At 35.7% G+C, this 26,203-nt stretch overlaps 1 protein-coding gene across 3 annotated transcripts in view; it reads left to right on the plus strand.

The window, feature by feature from the left end:
• DPP10 (dipeptidyl peptidase like 10) overlaps positions 1–26,203 on the plus strand; it is an 811,290-nt gene that overhangs the window by 624,870 nt on the left and 160,217 nt on the right. For all 3 annotated transcript variants that reach the window (XM_061439625.1, XM_061439633.1, XM_061439629.1), the window contains exons 6-7: positions 5,735–5,787; positions 5,888–5,969. In XM_061439625.1, coding sequence (XP_061295609.1) covers positions 5,735–5,787; positions 5,888–5,969 — 135 coding nt within the window. The remainder of the gene's footprint in view (positions 1–5,734; positions 5,788–5,887; positions 5,970–26,203) is intronic.

Genomic DNA, 26,203 nt, shown 5'->3' on the forward strand with positions numbered 1-26,203 from the left:
ATGATATTGTGAAAGGGCTGCACTCAATATGCCAGCAAATCTGGAAAATTCAGCAGTGGCCACAGGACTGGAAAAGGTCAGTTTTCATTCCAATCCCAAAGAAAGGCAATGCCAAAGAATACTCAAACTACCGCACAATTACACTCATTTCACAGGCTATTAAGTAATGCTCAAAATTCTGCAAGCCAGCCTTCAGCAATACATGAACCATGAACTTCCAGATGTTCAAGCTGGTTTTAGAAAAGGCAGAGGGACCAGAAATCAAATTGTCAACATCCTCTGGATCATCAAAAAAGCAAAAGAGTTCCAGAAAAACATCAAATAGTATTTCTGCTTTATTGACTATGCCAAAGCCTTTGACTGTGTGGATCACAGTAAACTATGGAAAATTCTGAAAGAGATGGGAATGCCAGACCACTTGACCTGCCTCTTGAGAAATTTGTATGCAGGTGAAGAAGCAACAGTTAGAACTGGACATGGAACAACAGACTGGTTCCAAATAGGGATAGGAGTACCTCAAGGCTGTATATTGTCACCCTGCTCATTTAACTTATATGCAGAGAACACCATGAGAAATTCTGGGCTGGATGAAGCACAAGCTGGAATCAAGATTGCCGGGAAAAATATCAATAACCTCAGATATGCAGATGATACCACCCTTATAGGAGAAAGTGAAGAAGAACTAAAGAGCCTCTTGATGAAAGTGAAAGAGGAGAGTGAAAACGTTGGCTTAAAGCTCAACATTCAGAAAACGAAGATCATGGCATCCAGTCCCATCACTTCATGGCAAATAGATGGGGAAACAGTGGAAATAGTGGCAGACATTACTTTTTGGGCTCCAAAATCACTGCAGATGGTGACTGCAGCCATGAGATTAAAAGATGCTTGCTCCTTGGAAGAAAAGCTGTGACCAACCTAGACAGCATATTAAAAAGCATAGACATTACTTTGCCAACAAAGGTCCATCTAGCCAAGGCTATGGTTTTTCCAGTGGTCATATATGGATGAGAGTTGGACTATAAAGAAATATGAGCGTTAAAGAATTCAAAATACTTTTGAACTGAGATGTTGGAGAAGACTCTTGAGAGTCCCTTGGACTGCAAGGAGATCCAAATTATAATGGGAACTAGTCCTGAATATTCATTGGAAGGACTAATGTTGAAGCTGAAACTCCAATAATTTGACCACCTGATGTGAAGAGCTGACTCATTAGAAAATACCCTGATGCTGGGAAAGATTGCAGGTGGGAGGAGAAGGGGACGACAGAGGATGAAATGGTTGGATGGCATCACCTACTCAATGGAGATGAGTTTGGGTAAACTCGGGGAGTTGGTGGTGGACAGGGAGGCCTGGCATGCTGCAGTCCATGGGGTTGCAAAGAGTCGAACATGACTGAGTGACTAAACTGAACTGAACATGAGTTAGGTAAGCTTCATTCAGACATGAGTTATAATACCATTGGCCATGAGCTCAATGTTAATGAATGAACAATATTCAGTGTTAGATGCCACTTTTTCAAGTTAAAAAGAAACACATTAAAAATGTATTGATTATTTGATCAAAATGTAACCAGAGGCTCATAGAAATCTAATCCTGTATTTCTCCTAGGAGAAATCATTCAGCATTTTCTAATTCAATGTTCATGGTGACTTATAGATCATAACAGCAATAATGATAATCAATTATACCATTCATGATGATTAACATTTAGTAATCTTGTATAAGTTCCTAGAGATGATTGGAATCGGATTGGTTTGTGGGATCCTATGATATTTTCTGTACCTCCCAATACCTTTTGGTATCAGGAGACTGAATATCATGTCAAGTCCAGCTTCCAGGAGTATATATTTGATCAAATTTTTACATAGTATGTCTCAGTTTTGCCCCATACCTACTACCTTTGCCATAACTATTCATACTCTGTAACAAACAGTGGAGCATCATTTGCAGAGATGAGCTGAATATGTAATTTTTGACCATGAAATTTCTTTGTCCCCATGGATCTTATCAGATGTTCAATTTGGCCCTTATTTTACAGCAGCCAATAATTACAGTAAAAAGACTGTTTCTAACCTTAGGGATTCCACTTTCATCTTCTCATCATAAAACAAGACCTACATAGCCAATGTAGAAGAGATATATATGATAAAAGGAAGTGAAGAATGTTAAAAAAGAATAGAAAAAACTGGAAATACAACTGCCATATGACCCCGCAATCCCACTGCTGGGCATACACTCCAAGGAAACCAGAATTGAAAGAGACACGTGTACCCCAGTGTTCATCGCAGCACTGTTTACAATAGCTAGGCCATGGAAGTAACCTACATGTCCATTGGCAGATGAATGGATAAGAAAACTGTGGTATATATACAATGGAATATTACTCAGCTATTAAAAAGAATGAATTTGAATCAGTTCTAATAAGGTGGATGAAACTGGAGCCTATTATACAGAGTGAAGTAAGTCAGAAAGAAAAACACCAATACAGTATAATAACACATATATATGGCTTTTAGAAAGATGGTAACGATGATCCTATATGTGAGACAGCAAAAGAGACACACATGTCAAGAACATACTTTTGAACTCGGTGGGAGAAGCCGAGGGTGGGATGATTTGGGAGAGTAGCATGGAAACGTGTATTACCATATGTGAAATAGTTCACCAGTCCAAGTTCAGTGCATGAGACAGGGCACTCAGGGCCAGTGCACTGGGACAACCCTGAGGGATGGGATGGGGACGGAGGTAGGAGGGGGATTCAGGATGGGGAACATATGTACACCCATGGCTGATTCCAATATTGTAAAGTAATTAGCCTCCAATTAAAATAAATAAAATTTTAAAAAAGGAATAGAAATGCCATTCAAGGAGAGAGATGCAGATTAGCACAGACTGAATTTATTCCAATGTGCCTTAATATAGATGTTCAATAAAACCAAGTTCATTTCTTCTTGAAAATTCCCCCTTTTAAAATCCCTGCAACACTATGCAAACAAACATAAAGAAATGTCTATCTCTAACCCTGTTCATCTCCTACCTTGTACTATTTATATTTTATGGTGGACACATAATGTAATTTAGTTATGGGAAAATTACAAAACAAGAAGTATTTGAGATCTTCTGAGTACATGCACACACTCACACACACACACACATACACATCAAGGATAGTGGATTTAGTGGAAAGAGTTCTAAGCCAGGAGAAAAGGGTTAGGATCTAATTACCTGTAAACTGCAAACTATTGGCTTTTTAGGGAACCTATAGTTGAGGCTCAATCTCTATGATATGTTTGCTATGTGTTTGCAGGTTGGGTAGGGTTAACTTTTTTAAAAAAATTATAGTTCACTTGCAATATTATATTAGCTTCAGGTGTACAGGGCTTCCCTTGTGGCTCAGCTGATGAAGACTCCGCCTGCAATGTGGGAGACCTGGGTTCAGTCCCTGGGTTGGGAAGATCTCCTAGAGAGGGAAAAAGCCACCCACTCCAGTATTTTGACCTGGAGAATCCATGCGGTTGTAAAGAGTCAGACACGACTGAGTGACTTTCACTTTCAGGTGTACAACATAGTGAGTCAATATTTTTATAGTTTATGCATATACAATATTATTAACTATACTTGTGACTTATTTATTTTATAACGTGTTGTTTGTACCTTTTAATCCCTTTCACCTGTTTTCCTCATCCTCTGTTCCTCCTTCCTCTGGCAAATGCTAGTTAGTTCTCTGCATCTGCGAGGGTTAAATTCTTTATTATGATCTTCCATTTCAACATACCAGCTGAGAGAAACAAATGCTGTATCAAGCTAAGAACTACAAAGCAGAAAGTGAATTTATATATTTTTCTCTCTAAATCCCATCATTGGAAAGACATCTAAGTTCTTAGGATTCATACACTGAGAAGAGCCCGTAACCTCTATAGCTCTACGTCATATAAATATGATAGAAAGAGACCAACATTCAGTGATTATATTCATCCAGTTTTGTGTCAGCGATTATTTTGGCTTGCTTTGACTAAAACAGTAGTGAACAGGAACTCTTTGTCAAGAGGGATATGAACCTAGAATTCATAGCAGAGTGCATTAGGTAGATTAACAGATGGAATGAATAGTTTGTTTACAGATGGAATGAATAGTTTGTTTCTACCCATAACATCATTTAAACATTTGTCTGATTTGAAGACCACTTAATGACTTGGCAGTTTACTTTGGCAACAGAACTTTCTGAGATGGGAAAACAAAATGTAGAAGTGGTCACAGTTCTCACCTCTTTATCAGCTATAGTAGTAAATTCAAGATTTAAAATTTGTAGTCAAATATGGAATTTTATAGAACACAATATGAATGCCAAAATAGACACCAGAAAAAATATTTTTCACCTCTATGACTCTATAGTGAAGGTGATCTCAGGTTTAATAGTTATTCCAAAAGAAATGGAGGAAACACTTCATTATGAAACACAGTAATATAACAAATTGTGGGAGGATTGTAATTTCAATGCACAGAATGAACACTAGTATTTATTTACCAAATATGTGGCCAATAATGTTTAATTGAAGTTATTATTGCAGTGAGAAGAAATAATAATTTGACTTATGAGGAGTTTTAATTGACAGTATTATATTTGTGCAATGTACATCGACTATAGGATAAGAGAAGTTTTTATAATTACATGCTGAAAAATGAAAGTATCAATATAAGCTCTATGAATCATGTAAATAATAATATAACAATATAGTTAAGTGGAAAAAAGTTTCTTCACTGGATCCACATAGCTTAGAAAAATATAATTTCATTAAAATGTCACAACTTATCATCTCTCGCCCTAACCTATCTTTTACAATTTTCCTCATTTTCTCTGTATTCCATTATTTCATCATCTTTAATTAGTAAGAACCAACATTTACGGATATCTTTGCATCATCCACTATGGTCCTTAATGTCACCTCAACACGGAAGCTGTGATCCTTTGGAGGATGCCCTTTAGAAAGAAACAGGACTCTTTATAAGATGATATAAGATGTCTCCTGAAGATACATACTTGCAACCAATTATTTAACATATAATTTTCAGATATTTCTATGAAGTGCTTGGGGTATTATCCCATTTTGTCTCCACAAGCACTTCCATTTGCAAGAGATTTTTCCCCATCAGAATCATTATTCAACAAATATTGATTGCATGTTGCAGGCAAATATGATACCATATAAGGTAATATGGCAGATGCCAAGGTAATACACACCTGGACCTGATTCCAGTGGGAAAAGGAAATAAACACTTAAAATCTTATCTAATTTATGCTACAAGGTGTGAAATGGCCTAAGAGTAAAAAGTAAACTTTGAGAGAAATTCTCTAGATAGGCTGTAATGGAAGGAGGAAAATTTTTCATCTGAGTGAAGTTAGGATATCCTAAAAAAATAAATTTAAAAAAAAGAGATATTCAGAATATACAGAAGGAATTTATCTAATATAGCTGGAGTATAGACTAGGTGAAGAGAAGTAGTGGATGATAAGAGAGGAAAACTGTGTAGAATACAAATACCAAAACACTGGAGTGTCAATGTTTCGATATTCAAACTTGAATAAGGTTTGAACTTTATTTTATAGGTAATGAAGAATCACATTTTGAATTCTCTCTAAAACCAATTTTGCATTTCCAGAATTTAGTAAAAAACATATATATACTCATTAAAATAGAGCCTTTACTCCAAACTATAACTCTTCTTTTTGTTTCAGATTTTTCATTATTCATATACTGCTTCGTATGTGATCTACAATATACACACTAGGTAAGTTCTTTGATCATCTGGTTTCCATGAGCAACCGTCCAACTGAACTGTAGGTGTAGGTGTCAATTTGTTCATATAAAAATATTTACCTTTTTTCAAGGGAAGTTTGGGAGTTAAATCCTCCAGAAGTAGAGGACTCTGTCCTGCAGTACGCAGCCTGGGGTGTCCAAGGGCAGCAGCTGGTAAGTACAGGCATTAATATGCACCAAACACTGTCAGCCAGGGCCCTATGGGAAATGCCTATAGAAGGCAATGTCTTTAAAAGTTGTCCTATTATATGGATGTTTTCCATTTACTTTAATATCTTGTATCTAATACTCCAATTTAAGAATATATCAAACAGTACCAATATTATGTTGTCAATTAATTAAATAGTAAAAATTTATAAAGTAATGTGTGATTAAACTGTTAGTTGATCATGAAACCCAGAAGAGATCCAAGAATATGAAGGCCAGTTCTGCAAAATTCTGGTTACATCATGTTTTATTTATTCTTAAAGCAAAATTCAGAGCAAAATTTAAGATAGAAATCTACACTTGACAGTGTTCTCTTAAGAAAAGGTTTTTTCATCATCATAATTTGAAATAATTTTGAAATTATCACAAGTTCAAAAAGAGAATGATTGATGTAAAAGCAATTTGAGCTTCATGATATTCTTGTACATGTCTCATGCAGGCCTGGATATAGACTTTAAGGGCAGACTGCTCAGAAAGTGGTATTGCTTGTGTGTATGGCTTGAGCATGGTCAAAAGTAGTACACATGGCCAAACTGATTTCTAAGTGTTTTTGTGTGTTTATATGCCTACTAGCAACAGTGTGAGAATTCCTTTTGTTCCGTATCCTCATCAATACCTAGTTTTTCCAGGCTGTCATATTTTTTGTTAATAATGACATTATTGCTTCTTTATTCCAATTTCTATACTTTTTATTTTATTAAAATCTTTTTGCACTAGCTAACCTACAGATATGTCTAGTTATGGTGTGATAGTTTCTTTTTTTGTGGAAAGATTTTTTTAAATTATTTTATTATGACTGTAAGATTAAGGTTTTGGTAATCTATGCATTTATAAAATTCCATTTCACCTAAATTTTCAAATTTTTATCATAATACATTTAACTTCTCTGTTTTTTAAGCTTTACATTTGTTTCTGTATTTATTTTTTCGTGTTTTCTAATATTATTTGTAGGTTCTGTTCTCTCTTTTTTCATGGTCAGCTTTGGTTGATATTTATAAATTTCACATTTGTCTTGTCAAAAAGCCAAATATTGAATTGATTTTATCCTTCCTAGTATAATGTTAGTGTTTCCTTTTTCTTTTGTAAAAAATAACTGAAGACTAGAATTTTCTCTAAATTTTCCTTAATATTCATTCAAGTTTGATAGTGATATTTTTATACTAATTTGGTTTGAATATGTAGAAAATAGATCATATGTTCTTACTTCTGATGGGTTATTTTGATGTTTGTTTTCGAATTTACAAAACTATGAACTTGGATTTGAAATTGAGTTCTAAAGTTCAAAAGCAGGTCTCTGTAATACTGACTTTGGAAATAATAAGAGTTGATTAATGGCTTAATATAAACTTTTACAGATGTTTTCCATGTGGGAAGTACAATGTTTTATATGTGCCTATTAGGTCTATCTTAATACATAATTAAGTTTTTAAGACTTTTTAAAACAAAAGTTTGTCAATAACAATGAGAGAAATGCCAGATGTTAGACTTGAAGCTGCTTAAGCATCTTTATGGTTGTATTTTATAAAGAAATCCTGTGTAACAGTGTATTCATTGTCATATCCACTCTAAATGGTTGATTAAATTATTTTAAAAACAATAAGTAGTAATTTAAAAATGAAAAAAATACTGCTGTGTTTCTGTCCTCCTCAAAAGAAGGCAGAGGTTACACTAAAACAGGTCTTAATCCAGGCACCTGCTTTGAGGGTGCCAGACCTAGAGAAAGCATTCCATCTATATGTCCATAAGAAGGAAGACATAGATTTGGGAATGTTAACTTAGAGGTTGGGACCTGAACCCCAGTCACTGGCATACTTGTCCAAGAGGCTCCACCCAACCACCTGAGGCTGGCCTCCCTGCCTTCAAAACCTTGCAGTCATTGCAAACTTGATAAAAGATGCTTTAAAACTTGGGGGCAAACTATTTTTATTAGACACCAAGTGAAACAACTCCTGAATGGGAGAGGTCACTTATGGATGTCTGATCAAAAGATCTTCAGATACTAAGTAATATTTAACAAAATCCTGCTTGTTTGAGCTACAAGTGGTCTGTCATTGCAGATCTTTTTAACAATGAAACAGAAGGCAGAAGACCATATTAATAACAACAAACTAGTTATAGTTACAGCTTGGTTACAGCTCAGGTGGGAAGCAGGCAGGGGCAAAGGGCAGTGGCTTTCCAAGATGCAAGAGCAGGGCAACCCCTAAAGCGGTCCTGATTCCTCTTGGCTTCCCTTTTTATCGTTTCTGTCTCCTCCCTGTGAAGCCTGGTGGGTTACATCCTGTGAAAAATAGGTGGTGGTTCAAGTATTCACCAGATTGTTTATGCCCAGGACCAGAGGTTCTCACTCAGGTCCTCGACTTCCTCTTTTGTAGGTACCCCCAACCTGCATTGTTCTGCTATCTTGGACTCTATTTTTTTCTATTCTAACTACCTGACAATTCTAATACCATAGATTATAAGCAGTGTGTTTGTCTTTATCATGGGTCTATTTTAGAAACATTTAAAACAGTGTGTTTATATTCCTATGTAAGACTGTCTCTAGATCCATTCCATTATGATATTCCTAAAAGCTGGCAGCAGAAAATGCACAGAATATGCTAGATATAAAGGTGCAGGTCTGATTCAGAGATGGCAAGAATCAATGTGTTTATCAGCAGTGGTGAAGTGGGCAGTTCTATAGTCTTACTCACTTTCCTCTGCTGCTGACAAGAGAGCTGGTTCATAGGGCAGAAGCAGATTCTAAACACACAAAATGTCAGAACACAGAAACCCAAGTTAACCTCATGTTTGTGGCACTAGAGAGTCCTTGGGACAAATCTATAAATGACTCTTGTTCTGCAAGTCTGAGAGGAGAAAAATTCTGTGCCAAAGTTTATGACAAAATAATAGTTTCATACTCTCAATGAAGTAGTATTAGTTGCATGCATTTTCTCTAATGATTCATATTTGCTATTGATTCATTATTCTTTAACATATTTGAAACAATCATAAAAGTGCTAAAAGTTTATAAAAAGCATAGATCTTCTCAAGGGAGTTATTTTGCAGGTGATTGAATCCTCATACATCTATCTTTGAGACTGTTACTTAATCTCCATATGCCTTAGTCTCCTTATCTGTAAAGTGCTGACAATAGCAATGCTTTACTAATAATGCTATCATGTTTAATAAGTATCAATCAAGCATATAGGATTTTAGAGGTGTTAGATTTAATTGTTTTTAAAAGATAAAAAAAAAACTTTGTTACTTGAATTTTAACTTCTTTAGGACTTTTTATGTCACTAAATTTGTGAAGAAATGAGGTTAAGTTCTGTGTAATGGCATTTTTCAAAGTCATTTGGGAAAGTTTGCAGTGAATTCCACTCTTATTGAGGTTATGTTTTGTGCAAGTAAACATAAATTCAATGCATTATCATTAAAGAGTTATCTCTACAAATAGCTATTGGTCCATTTCATGTGAATGACAGGCTTTGTCAATATTTGAAGCCATTAGCAAACTCTTCAATGTGATTTCTCAAAGATGAGCCATTGCAATTAATTTAAATGAGTCTTATAGTGTTTATAAACTAAGGACAATTCATTTTTCATCTTTAATTCTCAGTTTCAAATTTTATTTGCTGTAAAATAAACTCCTGGCTATAAAGAAGAAAGGAAAGAGGTTAGGCATAATTCATAGATAAAGAAAGTCTTAATTAGAATTTAAACGATGTAGAATTTTTTAGTAGCACTAGGTGTAGGGGAAAACAACTTCGATGGATCTAACTACATGAGGAAAGAATCTGACACAATACAACATGTATTATTTATAAAAGGCAGTGAGTACATTACTTTACTTGTAGCAAATGTATTATAGAAGGAAATAATAGATCCTGAAACAGGAAAAGGTATATTAGTCATTCATTTGAAAAAAATTCTGGTTTAAGATGATTTAGCCTTTTTCTTTTCAAAATAGCTTCATCATATGAAAGTTAAAATCACTCATTGTAAAACATTTTGAAAATTCATATAGTTCCTATAATTATATGAATTCTTCTAAATTCATATAATGGAGAAGGAAATGGCAACCCACTCCAGTGCTCTTGCCTGGAGAATCCCTTGGACAGAGGAGCCTGGTGGGCTATAGTCCATGGAGTCAGAGTCAGACACGATTGAGTGACTGACACACACACACAAATTCATATATAAAAATTAATTATACTTACCTATAATTCTACCATAAGAATTGAAAGATTTTGAAAATCAAATGAAATTTGAACATAAGGAAAAAACATTTCACTGACTAAAACACGCTATCTAGAATTAGAAAAAAAAACTCAGTTCAACCTCAGATTCTGTTTTTTATTTTGTGACTTATGGAAGGTTGAAAGCGTTAAGCTTGCTTGTTTTAAAAATGAAAGAAAATCATAGCTATCCTCAGTTTAAATGAGATAGGTCATATGCACAAGTTGATTTCCAGAAAACAGTATTAACCATGTATATGTGTATATATGTGTATGTATCATATGTATGTGTATGTGTATTCAGAGAGAGAGAGAGATAGGAAACTTGACTCATGCAATTATGGCAGCAGTCTGGTCAGCTGGAAACTCTGATAAGATTTAGTATCACAATCTTGAGCTGCAGAACAGAGGCAGAAGTCCTCCTTCAGGAAGCCTGTTTTTGCTGTTAAGGTTTTCAACTGATTAGAAAGGACAAATCATATTATTCTTTAGTTAAGGTGAACTGATTATAAATGCTAAGCATACCTTTTAATTACATTCACAACAGGAGTAGTATTTGACCAAAGAGACACCAAAACTTATCCAAATTTACATATAAAATTAGCCATCACAGCATAGTAAGCACACAATAAATGATATCTATTCATTTGATTCTCACTTGTCCTTTCACGTATTAACATAGTTAGTGCAGAATTTCATCATCTTTACCCTAAAACATTTTACAGCTTATTTTCTAATATCCCTTCTTCAGTGGCTAGCCACTCTAATTCACACCTGCAGAGGTATGGTTAATAATGCAGATCCTTTACAGCTGCCGCAAGCTTATGAAATGTCACTGAGGTGACACAGAGTGCCACTGATGTGACTCACAAGATGTGACTAAGGTGTCACATCATCTGACTCCTGACACTTCATCACAGTGCACAGCACAGAGTTTGCTCTGCCTGAACTAAACTCTGTAATTTGCAGAGGGTGACACAGGGCTGCTTTATGTTCTAAGACATTTCCCTTTCTATACCCATTGTTTTCCTCAGAACTCTTTGTCAAAGACTTTCTATCCTCTTTGACAATTTTTTCCCAATATGTCTACATCTAAGTGAATTTCTTACTCCTCAATAGTCTAACATTCTTCTTTTTTACCTCAAATTTTAAATATTTTATATTATTTATATACATTGCTATCTTCCACCACTGACCTATAGTCATTTCCAGGGCAGATGGAATAAAGACTATGCTAAATGTCTCTGTCCTCTCTCTCTTCCGTCTTTCCCTCATCTTCCATCCCCTCTTCCTCCTTCATAAAAAATCATTTAGCACAAGGCAAAAGGTTTATTTAATAAGAAACTAATGAAAGACTAACTGTTGTCTCCATGGATAGTGGGATGCCAAAGAAGGTTTTGAGAATGGCATAATATGAAAAGATATCATACATGTAAAGACACATTTGGCAGGAAAGTTTATAACAGAGTGTAGGTAACTAAAGGCAGAGAGCTAGGTTTAGAGGCCATTAGTATAACCTAGCACTGATTTGATAAGAAACAACATATTTAAGAGATGAATAAATCAAGTTTTAAAATGAGAAACTTTGCTTGCAGTTGAACAATGAAAACTGTAAAGTGTTTATTACACATAAATTATGTGTATTTCATTACATTTTACAAATAATCTCATTTAGACTCCTAATTTATTTAAGCCACTTTATTGAATATAAATAAAAATTGATGCATACTAAAGGCTGTACTTTGCATTGAATACATACAAAAGACTGTACATATTTAATGTATAAAAATTGATGAGATGAAAATAAGTAAACACCATGAAAGCATCACCACCATAAACAATGTAAACATATCTATCACCTCCAAAAGATTTTTACTGCTCTCTACTTTTTCATGTGATAAGAACACAGCATAAGATAGATTCTTTGTTAGATACTGCTAGTATTTCTTTCAGTCTATTTAGGGTACAATAATCACCATACCTGATCTTTCAGTGGCATAAAGCTTTAAACATATTCAGTGTGTTAATTTATCACAACTTAGGTATTTAAAGAAATCACATTTCTGCACTTTATTATATATATTTCTGAAAAACATAATGTTTAGGTAATTCTCCATATACAAACTGTTGCTGTTGGTTAGTTGCTGAGTAGTGTCTGATTCTTTGCAACCCCATGGACCGTAGGCTGCCAGGCTCCTGTGTCCATGGGATTTCCCAGACAAGAATCCTAGAGTGGGTTGCCATTTCCTTTTCCAGGGGATCTTTCAGATAGGGCAGGTAGATAGTTTACCACTGAGCCACCAAGGAAGCCCTTCCAAATACAAGTACAAAACTGTCAAATTTTCTATCACCTGTGTTTTTACCTACTAGATATTTACCTTAAAATTGTATTAAAATCTTAAGTGATTAACAAGGGTTCTTTGCCTCTCAGTTCAGTTGCTCAGTTGTATCCGACTCTTTGCGACACCATGAATCGCAGCATGCCAGGCCTCCCTGTCCATCACCATCTCCCGGAGTTCACCCAAACTCACGTCCATTGAGTCGGTAATGCCATCCAGCCATCTCATCCTCTGTTGTCCCCTTCTCCTTCTGCCCCCAATCCCTCCCAGCATCAGAGTCTTTTCCAATGAGTCAACTCTTCGCATGAGGTGGCCAAAGTACTGGAGTTTCAGCTTTAGCATCATTCCTTCCAAAGAAATCCCAGGGCTGATCTCCTTCAGAATGGACTGGCTGGATCTCCTTGCAGTCCAAGGGACTCTCAAGAGTCTTCTCCAACACCATAGTTCAAAAGCATCAATTATTCAGCACTCAGCTTTCTTCACAGCCCAACTCTCACATCCATACATGACCACTGGAAAACCCATAGCCTTGACTAGATGGACCTTTGTTGGCAAAGTAATGTCTCTGCTTTTCAACATGCTATCTAGGTTGGTCATACCTTTTCTTCCAAGGAGTAAGTGTCTTTTAATTTCACGGCTGCAGTCACCATCTGCAGTGATTTTGGAGTCCCAGAAAATAAAGTCTGACACTGTTTCCACTGTTCCCCATCTATTTGCCATGAAATGATGGGACCAGATGCCATGATCTTCGTTTTCTGAATGTTGAGTTTTAAGCCAACTTTTTCACTCTCCTCTCTCACTCTCATCAAGAGGCTTTTAGTTCCTCTTCACTTTCTGCCATAAGGGTGGTGTCATCTGCATATCTGAGGTTATTGATATTTCTTCCGGCAATCTTAATTCCAGCTTGTGCTTCCTCCAGCCCAGTGTTTCTCTAGAACAGTTTCAATTTCTTTGGCGTAACTTGCTTACATTTTAATTAATAAACATTTTGAACTATTTTATTGACTTTAGAGTTGACCTTAATCCTTCTTGATTTAAAAGCAAATGTGTAAGTTAGCATTTTTTTTTAATTTTATTTTATTTTTAAACTTTACATAATTGTATTAGTTTTGCCAAACATCAAAATGAATCCACCACAGGTATACATGTGTTCCCCATCCTGAACCCTCCTCCCTCCTCCCTCCCCATACCATCCCTCTGGGTCGTCCCAGTGCACTAGCCCCAAGCATCCAGTATCGTGCATCGAACCTGGACTGGCAACTCGTTTCTTACATGATATTTTACATGTTACAATGTCATTCTCCCAAATCTTCCCACCCTCTCCCTCTCCCACAGAGTCCATAAGACTGTTCTATACATCAGTGTCTCTTTTGCTGTCTCGTACACAGGGTTATTGTTACCATCTTTCTAAATTCCATATATATGCGTTAGAATACTGTATTTATGTTTTTCCTTCTGGCTTACTTCACTCTGTATAATAGGCTCCAGTTTCATCCACCTCATTAGAACTGATTCAAATGTATTCTTTTTAATGGCTGAGTAATACTCCATTGTGTATATGTACCACTGCTTTCTTATCCATTCATCTGCTGATGGACATCTAGGTTGCTTCCATGTCTTGGCTATTATAAACAGTGCTGCGATGAACATTGGGGTACACGTGTCTCTTTCCCTTCTGGTTTCCTCAGTGTGTATGCCCAGCAGTGGGGTTGCTGGATCATAAGACAGTTCTATTTCCAGTTTTTTAAGGAATCTCCACACTGTTGTCCATAGTGGCTGTACTAGTTTGCATTCCCACCAACAGTGTAAGAGGGTTCCCTTTTCTCCACACCCTCTCCAGCATTTATTATTTGTAGACTTTTGGATGGCAGCCATTCTGACTGGTGTGAAATGGTACCTCATAGTGGTTTTGATTTGCATTTCTCTGATAATGAGTGATGTTGAGCATCTTTTCATGTGTTTGTTAGCCATCTGTATGTCTTTTTTGGAGAAATGTCTATTTAGTTCTTTGGCCCATTTTTTGATTGGGTCGTTTATTTTTCTGGAGTTGAGCTGTAGGAGTTGCTTGTATATTTTTGAGATTAGTTGTTTGTCGGTTGCTTCATTTGCTATTATTTTCTCCCATTCTGAAGGCTGTCTTTTCACCTTGCTAATAGTTTCCTTTGATGTGCAGAAGCTTTTAAGGTTAATTAGGTCCCATTTGTTTATTTTTGCTTTTATTTCCAATATTCTGGGAGGTGGGTCATAGAGGATCCTGCTGTGATGTATGTCGGAGAGTGTTTTGCCTATGTTCTCCTCTAGGAGTTTTATAGTTTCTGGTCTTACGTTTAGATCTTTAATCCATTTTGAGTTTATTTTTGTGTATGGTGTTAGAAAGTGGTCCAGTTTCATTCTTTTACAAGTGGTTGACCAGATTTCCCAGCACCACTTGTTAAAGAGATTGTCTTTAATCCATTGTATATTCTTGCCTCCTTTGTCAAAGATAAGGTGTCCATATGTGCGTGGATTTATCTCTGGGCTTTCTATTTTATTCCATTGATCAATATTTCTGTCTTTGTGCCAGTACCATACTGTCTTGATAACTGTGGCTTTGTAGTAGAGCCTGAAGTCAGGTAGGTTGATTCCTCCAGTTCCATTCTTCTTTCTCAAGATCGCTTTGGCTATTCGAGGTTTTTTGTATTTCCATACAAATTGTGAAATTATTTGTTCTAGCTCTGTGAAGAATACTGTTGGTAGCTTGATAGGGATTGCGTTGAATCTATAAATTGCTTTGGGTAGTATACTCATTTTCACTATATTGATTCTTCCAATCCATGAACATGGTATATTTCTCCATCTATTAGTGTCCTCTTTGATTTCTTTCACCAGTGTTTTATAGTTTTCTATATATAGGTCTTTAGTTTCTTTAGGTAGATATATTCCTAAGTATTTTATTCTTTCTGTTGCAATGGTGAATGGAATTGTTTCCTTAATTTCTCTTTCTGTTTTCTCATTATTAGTGTATAGGAATGCAAGGGATTTCTGTATGTTGATTTTATATCCTGCAACTTTACTGTAGTCATTGATTATTTCTGGTAATTTTCTGGTGGACTCTTTAGGGTTTTCTATGTAGAGGATCATGTCATCTGCAAATAGTGAGAGTTTTACTTCTTCTTTTCCAATTTGGATTCCTTTTATTTCTTTTTCTGCTCTGATTGCTGTGGCCAAAACTTCCAAAACTATGTTGAATAGTAACGGTGAAAGTGGGCACCCTTGTCTTGTTCCTGACTTTAGAGGAAATGCTTTCAATTTTTCACCATTGAGGATAATGTTTGCAGTGGGTTTGTCATATATAGCTTTTATTATGTTGAGGTATGTTCCTTCTATTCCTGCTTTCTGGAGAGTTTTTATCATAAATGGATGTTGAATTTTGTCAAAGGCTTTCTCTGCATCTATTGAGATAATCATATGGTTTTTATTTTTCAATTTGTTAATGTGGTGTATTACATTGATTGATTTGCGGATATTGAAGAATCCTTGCATCCCTGGGATAAAGCCCACTTGATCATGGTGTATGATCTTTTTAATGTGTTGTTGGATTCTGATTGCTAGAATTTTGTTAAGGATTTTTGCATCTATGTTCATCAGTGATATTGGCCTGTAGTTTTCTTTTTTTGTGGGATCTTTGTCAGGTTTTGGTATTAGGGTGATGGTGGCCTCATAGAATGAGTTTGGAAGTTTACCTTCCTCTGCAATTTTCTGGAAGAGTTTGAGCAGGATAGGTGTTAGCTCTTCTCTAAATTTTTGGTAGAATTCAGCTGTGAAGCTGTCTGGACCGGGGCTTTTGTTTGCTGGAAGATTTTTGATTACAGTTTCAATTTCCATGCTTGTGATGGGTCTGTTAAGATTTTCTATTTCTTCCTGGTCCAGTTTTGGAAAGTTGTACTTTTCTAAGAATTTGTCCATTTCTTCCACGTTGTCCATTTTATTGGCATATAATTGTTGATAGTAGTCTCTTATGATCCTTTGTATTTCTGTGTTGTCTGTTGTGATCTCTCCATTTTCGTTTCTAATTTTGTTGATTTGATTTTTCTCCCTTTGTTTCTTGATGAGTCTGGCTAATGGTTTGTCAATTTTATTTATCCTTTCAAAGAACCAGCTTTTGGTTTTGTTGATTTTTGCTATGGTCTCTTTTGTTTCTTTTGCATTTATTTCTGCTCTAATTTTTAAGATTTCTTTCCTTCTACTAACCCTGGGGTTCTTCATTTCTTCCTTTTCTAGTTGCTTTAGGTGTAGAGTTAGGTTATTTATTTGACTTTTTTCTTGTTTCTTGAGGTGTGCCTGTATTGCTATGAACTTTCCCCTTAGGACTGCTTTTACCGTGTCCCACAGGATTTGGGTTGTTGTGTTTTCATTTTCATTCGTTTCTATGCAAATTTTGATTTCTTTTTTGATTTCTTCTGTGATTTGTTGGTTATTCAGCAGCGTGTTGTTCAGCCTCCATATGTTGGAATTTTTAATAGTTTTTCTCCTGTAATTGAGATCTAATCTTACTGCATTGTGGTCAGAAAAAATGCTTGGAATGATTTCTATCTTTTTGAATTTACCAAGGCTAGCTTTATGGCCCAGGATGTGATCTATCCTGGAGAAGGTTCCATGTGCGCTTGAGAAAAAGGTGAAATTCATTGTTTTGGGATGAAATGACCTATAGATATCAATTAGGTCTAACTGGCCTATTGTATCGTTTAAAGTTTGTGTTTCCTTGTTAATTTTCTGTTTAGTTGATCTATCCATAGGTGTAAGTGGGGTATTAAAGTCTCCCACTATTATTGTGTTATTGTTAATTTCTCCTTTCATACTTGTTAGCATTTGTCTTACGTACTGTGGTGCTCCCGTGTTGGGTGCATATATATTTATAATTGTTATATCTTCTTCTTGGATTGATCCTTTGATCATTATGTAGTGACCTTCTTTGTCTCTTTTCACAGCCTTTGTTTTAAAGTCTATTTTATCTGATATGAGTATTGCTACTCCTGCTTTCTTTTGGTCCCTATTTGCATGGAAAATCTTTTTCCAGCCCTTCACTTTCAGTCTGTATGTGTCCCCTGTTTTGAGGTGGGTCTCTTGCAGACAACATATGTAGGGGTCTTGTTTTTGTATCCATTCAGCCAGTCTTTGTCTTTTGGTTGGGGCATTCAACCCATTTACGTTTAAGGTAATTACTGATAAGTATGTTCCCGTTGCCATTTACTTTATTGTTTTGGGTTCGAGTTTATACACCGTTTTTGTGTTTCCTGTCTAGAGAATATCCTTTAGTAATTGTTGGAGAGCTGGTTTGGTGGTGCAGAATTCTCTCAGCTTTTGCTTGTCTGAAAAGCTTTTGATTTCTCCTTCATACTTGAATGAGATCCTTGCTGGGTACAATAATCTGGGCTGTAGGTTATTTTCTTTCATCATTTTAAGTATGTCTTGCCATTCCCTCCTGGCTTGAAGAGTTTCTATTGAAAGATCAGCTGTTATCCTTATGGGAATTCCCTTGTGTGTTATTTGTTGTTTTTCCCTTGCTGCCTTTAATATTTGTTCTTTGTGTTTGATCTTTGTTAATTTGATTAATATGTGTCTTGGGGTGTTTCTCCTTGGGTTTATCCTGTTTGGTACTCTCTGGGTTTCTTGGACTTGGGTGATTATTTCCTTCCCCATTTTAGGGAAGTTTTCCACTATTATCTCCTCAAGTATTTTCTCATGGTCTTTCTTTTTGTCTTCTTCTTCTGGAACCCCTATGATTCGAATGTTGTAGCGTTTAATATTGTCCTGGAGGTCTCTGAGATTGTCCTCATTTCTTTTAATTCGTTTTTCTTTTATCCTCTCTGATTCATTTATTTCTACCATTCTATCTTCTAATTCACTAATCCTGTCTTCTGCCTCTGTTATTCTACTATTTGTTGCCTCCAGAGCGTTTTTAATTTCACTTATTGCATTATTCATTATATATTGACTCTTTTTTATTTCTTCTAGGTCCTTGTTAAACCTTTCTTGCATCTTCTCAATCCTTGTCTCCAGGCTATTTATCTGTGATTCCATTTTAGTTTCAAGATTTTGGATCAATTTCACTATCATTATTCGGAATTCTTTATCAGGTAGATTCCCTATCTCTTCCTCTTTTGTTTGGTTTGGTGGGCATTTATCCTGTTCCTTTATCTGCTGAGTATTCCTCTGTCTCTTCATCTTGTTTAAACTGCTGAGTTTGGGGTGTCCTTTCTGTATTCTGGCAGTTTGTGGAGTTCTCTTTATTGTGGTGTTTCCTCGCTGTGTGTGGGTTTGTACAGGTGGCTTGTCAAGGTTTCTTGGTTAGGGAAGCTTGTGTCGGTGTTCTGGTGGGTGGAGCTGTATTTCTTCTCTCTGGAGTGCAATGAAATGTCCAGTAATGAGTTATGAGATGTCTATAGTTTTGGGGTGACTTTGGGCAGCCTGTATCTTGAAGCTCAGGGCTGTGTTCCTTTGTTGCTGGAGAATTTGCTTGGTATGTCTTGCCCTGGAACTTATTGGCCCTTGTGTGGTGCTTGGTTTCAGTGTCGGTATGGAGGCATTTGATGAGCTCCTGTCAATGAATGTTCCTTGGAGTCAGGAGTTCCCTGGAGTCAGGGTTTGGACTTAAGTCTCCTGCTTCCGATTATCGGTCTTATTTTTACAGTAGTTTCAAAACTTCTCCTTCTATACAGCACCATTGATAAAACATCTACATTAAAGATGATAAGTTTCTCTACAGTGAGGGTCACTCAGAGAGGTTCACAGGGTTACATGGAGAAGAGAAGAGGGAGGAGGGAGTTAGAGGTGACCCAAATGAGATGAGGTGAATCAATAGTGGAGACAGTGGGCTAGCCAGTAGTCACTTCCTTATGTGCACTCCACAACTGGACCACTCAGAGATGTTCACGGGGTTATACAGAGAAGAGAAGAAGGAGGAAGGTAACAGAGGTGGCCAGAAGGATAAAAGGGGGAATGAAAAGGAGGGAGACAGATCCAGCCAGTAATCAGTTCCCTAAGTGTTCTCCACCGTCTGGAACACACAGAAATTCACAGAGTTGGGTAGAGTAAAGAGGGGTTAGGGAGGAGACACAGGCGACCTGGTGGAGAAAAAGGAGGGTCCAAAGGGAGAGAGAGCAGTCAAGCCAGTAATCTCACTCCCTAGTGAAAAATGGGTCCTGAAGATTGGGTCCTTAAAGGTACAAAATTGGTAACAAATACATAAAAGCAAAAATTAAAAATCTAGAGTAGAGTTTGGAATTTCAAAAATACGATGTTAAAGAAAAGAAGAAGGAAAAGAAAGAGAGAAAAAACGAACAAACAAAAACAAACAAGGTCGCGAAAATTATAAAGAAAGTACAGGTACAAAATTGATAACTAATACCAGAAAGCAAAAATTAAAAATCTAGAGTAGAGTTTGGAATTTCAAAAATACAATGTTAAAAAAAAAAAAAAGAAGAAGAAAAATAAAGAGAGAAAACAAACAAGCAAATACGAACAATGTCACAAAAATTATACAGAAAATACAGGTACAAAATTGATATCAAATACCAAAAAGCATAAATTAAAAATCTAGAGTAAAGTTTGGAATTTCAGATATACAATGTTATATAAAGAAGAAGAGAAAGAAAAAAAAACTATAGGTACAAAATTGATAACATATACCAAAAAGCGAAAATTAAAAATCTAGAGTAGAGTTTGGAATTTCAAAAATACAATGTCAAGGTCAAAAAATTATAAAATATATATATATGAAGTTTGCTGAACAAAGTAATAGGTTATAAAAGTGAAAATTAAAGGAACAATAGAGGACTTAAAATTTTTTTTTAATTAAAAAAAAAAAGAAAGAATGATCGTAAAAATTCAAGATCTATAGGCCCCTTCCTATGTAGTCCGTAGTAACCACAGGGTTTTGATCTATTGCCTGTAGCTTCATAGCACTTCCCAGGTCAATCGGTTCTGCGGATGTAGGACCGGGCGCCTCAAACTCAGGCAGATGTTGACCGTCCAGACCCCCAAGAAGTTTTAGTTAGCAAAGAAGCCTGCTTACCATTTTATTTTATGGAAATTGTTTCTCTTCTCCAGTTGGTGCGCTAGCCCAAATCAGCCCCGATAGCGACAGGGTGCTTTTTTTTTTTTTGCGAAGTGAGTTGCGGTTATTCCGACGTGTTTTTTTGTTGCACTTTCGTCGAAGTAGAACGTGCCTATTAATCAACACGATTTGAAACTTCATTTGCCAAGTATCTGTTTTTTTTTTCCAGTATAAAAGTGATCATTTTAAATATCATTAAGATTTATTCAAGAGATATATGATAAGCATTTGCAAATGTAAGATATACATGTGCATACTCATACATACATTCACTCCCTGCTGCTGGTGTCATGTACATTTGGAAAAAATGTCATGGTTTAGCGTCTCAGCATACCAGCATTCCAGAGGGGACATAGAAATAAAGAAAAGCAACCACTGAGAGTCAAGGTCTGTTTGTGTGTGTGTGCTCAGTCACTTCAGCGGTGTTGCTTCAGTGGTGTCTGAAGCTTTGCGACCCCATGGACTATGGCCTGCCAGTCTTCTCTGTCCATGGGATTCTCGAGGCAAGAATACTGGAGTGGATTGTGATGCCCTTCTTCAGGGGATCTTCCTGACCCAGGGATCAAACCTGCATCTCCTGTGCCTCCTGCATTGCAGGTGGATTCTTTACCCACTGAGGCATCTGGGAAGCTGACACAACATCTATTTCAAGTTAATTTTTGCTGTGTTGTGTGTGTTATGGTGCTTTTTCCTAGTGAGTACTTTGGTGCAGGAAAACTTCCAAGAAATTTATACCATAACATCTTCAAGTGTTTGCAGTGATAAACTTTTCTCATATAAATGAAGTTGGACCTTTTTAAAAACTGCATTTATTTTCATTAATGGCAATATGTGAAAGCAAGATGACTTTTTCATTTATCTGGAACAATATTTTTTTGTGTTTTTATTTCCATGAGATAATAAAAGCAGTGATTCTTACTACATTCTAGTACTAGATATACCTAATGGGTCTCACTTCAAGTTTGGGATAAGGAAAATCAGTATCAAAAAGTATACTATTTTTCTATAATTAATATTTTGACTAGTAGTAACTGATGAACCAAAATAGGATAATTGGGTTTAAAAAAAAATCACAACAAAAATACCCTTAAAATATCACAAGCATTTTGATTGATACTTTTGCATTGTATTCAAGTACGTGTTTACATTAATGTATCATGTTAGCAGGGGTTCCCTGATGGCTCAGCAAGTAAAGAATATGCCTGCAATCCAGGAGACACAGGAGATGTAGGTTCGATTCCTGGGTCAGGACGACACCCTGTAGGAGGAAATGGCAACCCACTCCAGTATTCTTTCCTGGAAAATCCCATGGACAGAGGAACCTTGCTGGCTACAGTCCATGGAGCCATAAGGAGTTGGACAGGATGGAGTCACTGAATACATGCTCCCACATATCTACATACATCATGTAGGCAAATGAGACAGAAAGTACATTCTCACATAAGTAAAATAAGATAACAGTTTAAGTATATATGTGGAAAACTATGTAATTACAATATATAATTTAAAGGAAAAGTAATTTCCACTACTATCCAATATAAATCTCTTCAGTTCAGTTCAGTTCAGTTCATTTCAGTCGCTCAGTCATGTCCGACTCTTTGCGACCCCATGAATCGCAGCACGCCAGGCCTCCCTGTCCATCACCAACTCCCGGAGTTCACTCAGACTCATGTCTATCAAGTCAGTGATGTCATCCAGCCATCTCATCCTCTGTTGTCCCCTTTTCCTCCTGCCCCCAGTCCCTCCCAGCATTAATCTTTTCCCATGAGTCAACTCTTCGCATGAGGTGGCCAAAGTACTGGAGTTTCAGCTTTAGCATCATTCCTTCCAAAGAAATCCCAGGGCTGATCTCCTTCAGAATGGACTGGTTGGATCTCCTTGCAGTCCAAGGGACTCTCAAGAGTCTTCTCCAACACCACAGTTCAAAAGCATCAATCCTTCGGCACTCAGCTTTCTTCACAGTCCAACTCTCACATCCATACATGACCACTGGGAAAACCATAGCCTTGACTAGACGGATCTTTGTTGGCAAAGTAATGTCTCTGCTTTTCAACATGCTATCTAGGTTGGTCATAACTTTTCTTCCAAGGAGTAACTGTCTTTTAATTTCATGGCTGCAGTCACCATCTGCAGTGATTTTGGGGCCCCCAAAAAATAAAGTCTGCACTGTTTCCACTGTTTCCCCTGTTTCCCCATCTATTTGCCATAAAGTGATGGGACCAGATGCCATGATCTTCGTTTTTTAAATGTTGAGCTTCAAGCCAACTTTTTCACTCTCCACTTTCACTTTCATCAAGAGGCTTTTCAGTTCCTCTTCACTTTCTGCCATAAGGGTGGTGTCATCTGCATATCTGAGGTTATTGATATTTCTCCCGCAATCTTGATTCTAGCTTGTGCTTCTTCCAGCCCAGCGTTTCTCATGATGTACTCTGCATATAAATCTCTTAGTGTCTTCTAATTATTTAAGCAGCATATTTACGACTTTTCTACCAAATTCACAGATTTCCAAAAGAAATGGAAAATGAAATTCCTATCCTTTATGAGCACATATTTCAGATTATTTTCTTTCAGTTATGTGTTGCTTATTTCAGTGTGAGGAGAAAACTTAGCAACTCATGTACTGTTAGCTATACTTGTATTGCTTTTAAAGGGTTTGCACTGGCAGTATTAGAAGTCACTTGGTAAGTAAGAGGTGACTTGACTTTGATGACTGCCTTGGTCTATAAACAAACTCTTTGACTGCTTTGGTTTTTAAACAAATTCTCTGAAAGCAGGAGTTCAAATTCTGTAATTCTCATAGCATGTATAACTGTATATTGAACTATGGAGTTAGTAGCATGAATTTTTCATTGAAAATAATAAAAAAGAAACTGCTTAGAGAAGATGTTATAACCTGTGCTAGTATGTGAAAATGGAAGATTTTTAGATACTGACAGTTATAAGTGAGGCCAGCCCTGACTTAGATTTAGAGAGTGACTAGAAATACTACCAAACTTATATTTAATAATAATACTATTAATAACTAAAAACAAGAAAAGAACACCATCAGTACACTCTATGCCATTTGAGAATACCATTTATGTATGCTGTATTTATTCAACATTTGGGAAAATCAAATGGAAATCAATACTGTATATATAAAGTGCCAATTTTAATGACAGAACATCTAAATTTTACTTATCTCTTCTGGGCGGAGGTGGTAGTCTTTATTCTGATTTAAAATGCTTAGTTTGGTTTAACCAGTATGAATTATAAAATTTTATAGAGCTTTTCACTAGGTCTTATGAACTTGTTACTTATTAGGTGTATAAATGGCATAATATCTATTCTAGGAACTCAAAGGAAATAAACTTAAAGATGAAAATACTCACCTTTGGAAACACCTGCAACAGGAAAATTCTAACATGGACCTCACCTTGCAGGGGGAGTCCTCTCTGAGGTGATGGAGCAATTTCTTGGAGGCAGTAACCAACCAACTGAGTTTTGGAGTTATATACCAAGATTTAGACCATTACATAAGACATCTTCTGGACTATAAGGAAATTCTCAGTTTGAAAAGAAATAGAGTAGACTGGTATGGAATCATGCTTGAATTATTTTGTTTATACTTTTAATAAGAGAAACTTATAATTTATACATTATTCCCAAACATCTCATCTTTTGAAAAAAATAAACTATAAATATATGTCAGCAGACTTGAACTAGAATGAATAACCATAAAAATTCACTGTAATAAAAACTCACTATGTTTCCCTTAACTTACATTTAAACAATTTTGAGTCATTTAGTAATAATAAGATAAATGCAACAGCCATATCATTTTTCCCTATTTGTTTGTTTCCCAACATAAAGAATAATTTCTGTGGCACTTCTTGTCTCATGCTGCTCCTAATGTTGAATTAAATAGTATATTATGGTGTTAGAGCTAGAGACATTCTAGGTTTGCAGATTTTTAAACTAAAAATCTAGACCATACATAATCCAATGTACTGACTACTTTGAACAGATCCTGCTAAGCAGACCATTTGAATGGAATAGCAACATAGATGATGATCAGTGAAGGTTTTTAAATATAAGTCTCTTTCTGTTTCATTGCAGCTAAGCTCTTGTATATCTATTATTCTTACTTTTAACCATACAGGGTTATTCAACAGTGCTGCCAAGTCATAGTCCCTTAACGGTCTAAATAAAAATTTTAATAATAAGATTATAGTAGTGTTTATCATAAGATATGAAACCATCCTATACAAACCATGAGGTATGAAGATTCCAATTAGGAAAAGTTCAGTATTCTAGTGATTTGCTGTTTTTTCATAAAATGGCATGAAGAGAACGCTCTGAGAAAACTGGTCTACATTGATGTCAAGATTCCTCATGTCATAAATAATTCCAGGTATCCTTCTGTAATGTGGTAGAGGAACTCTCCCCTTGCTCTCCTTTTTAAGAATGACAAAGATACTGAACATGTGAAAAGAAACTCTATATTTTATGATACTATGAATCGACCATAACCTAAACTATTGTCTTTAAGGAACATGAAATAATAATAATAATAATTCTCCAGAGCCAGGAAAAAGTTGAAAGCAAATATACTCTTTAGCAGATTTCAGAAACTCAGAAAAAGAGACAAATTGACAATTTTGGCTGGTAATTTCAATGCTTGTCTTATAAAAAATATAGTCTTATGGAAAATCCATATAGTTATATGGAAAATCAGTAAGGATATAAAAGATTTAATCAACATAATCAATCATGACACAGTACCCAACAATTACAGAATACAGGGCATTTTTAAGGGCACTTAAAGTGGTCATAAAGTCATAAAGTCTCAATAAGTATAGGATAATGGGATTCAAGCAAAGTATGTTCTTGGGCCATAAAGGAATTAAATTAGAAATAAAAAATAAACATAAACCACACACACACACAAACACACATTTTTAATGGGCCATGAGTATATCCATTAAGAAATATAGTATCTATCCATTCTAAATATAGATTTTATCCTGTGGCTATATCATACCTATGTCTAAAGACATCAGAAAACTTACTGTAATATTATTTATAATTAAAAAATTAATAAAAGAATAGAAACAACTTTAAGTCATCATTATGAGACTAGTGAAATAAATTAGCGTGCATGAAATATAAAATATTAAGAAGCCATTAAAACTAATATGATCCTTCCACATGTGCAGATATTCAGTGCCATCCACTAATAAAAGTTAATTAAATTAATAAATATGCTCATTATTGTAAGTAAAACAACACTAATTATATATATATATATATAATTTAAATATTTCTAGAATCCACAAGACATTCTAAGAGTAGTTATGCCGTAAGAGTGAACTGGGGTTTGAGAGAGACTTTTAATATTACTTTATTGTATTTTCTTGAACTTGTCTTATTTTTAAATAAAATACATTTTTATTGATACATATAATAAAACAAAATTACACATATATGTGTACTGTATGTTAGGAATGGATATATAAAATGAGATTTCACCTGTGCTACAGTATGAAA

Source organism: Bos javanicus, chromosome 2, assembly GCF_032452875.1.
Source record: "Bos javanicus breed banteng chromosome 2, ARS-OSU_banteng_1.0, whole genome shotgun sequence".
In the NCBI taxonomy this organism is placed as follows: Eukaryota; Metazoa; Chordata; class Mammalia; order Artiodactyla; family Bovidae; genus Bos; species Bos javanicus.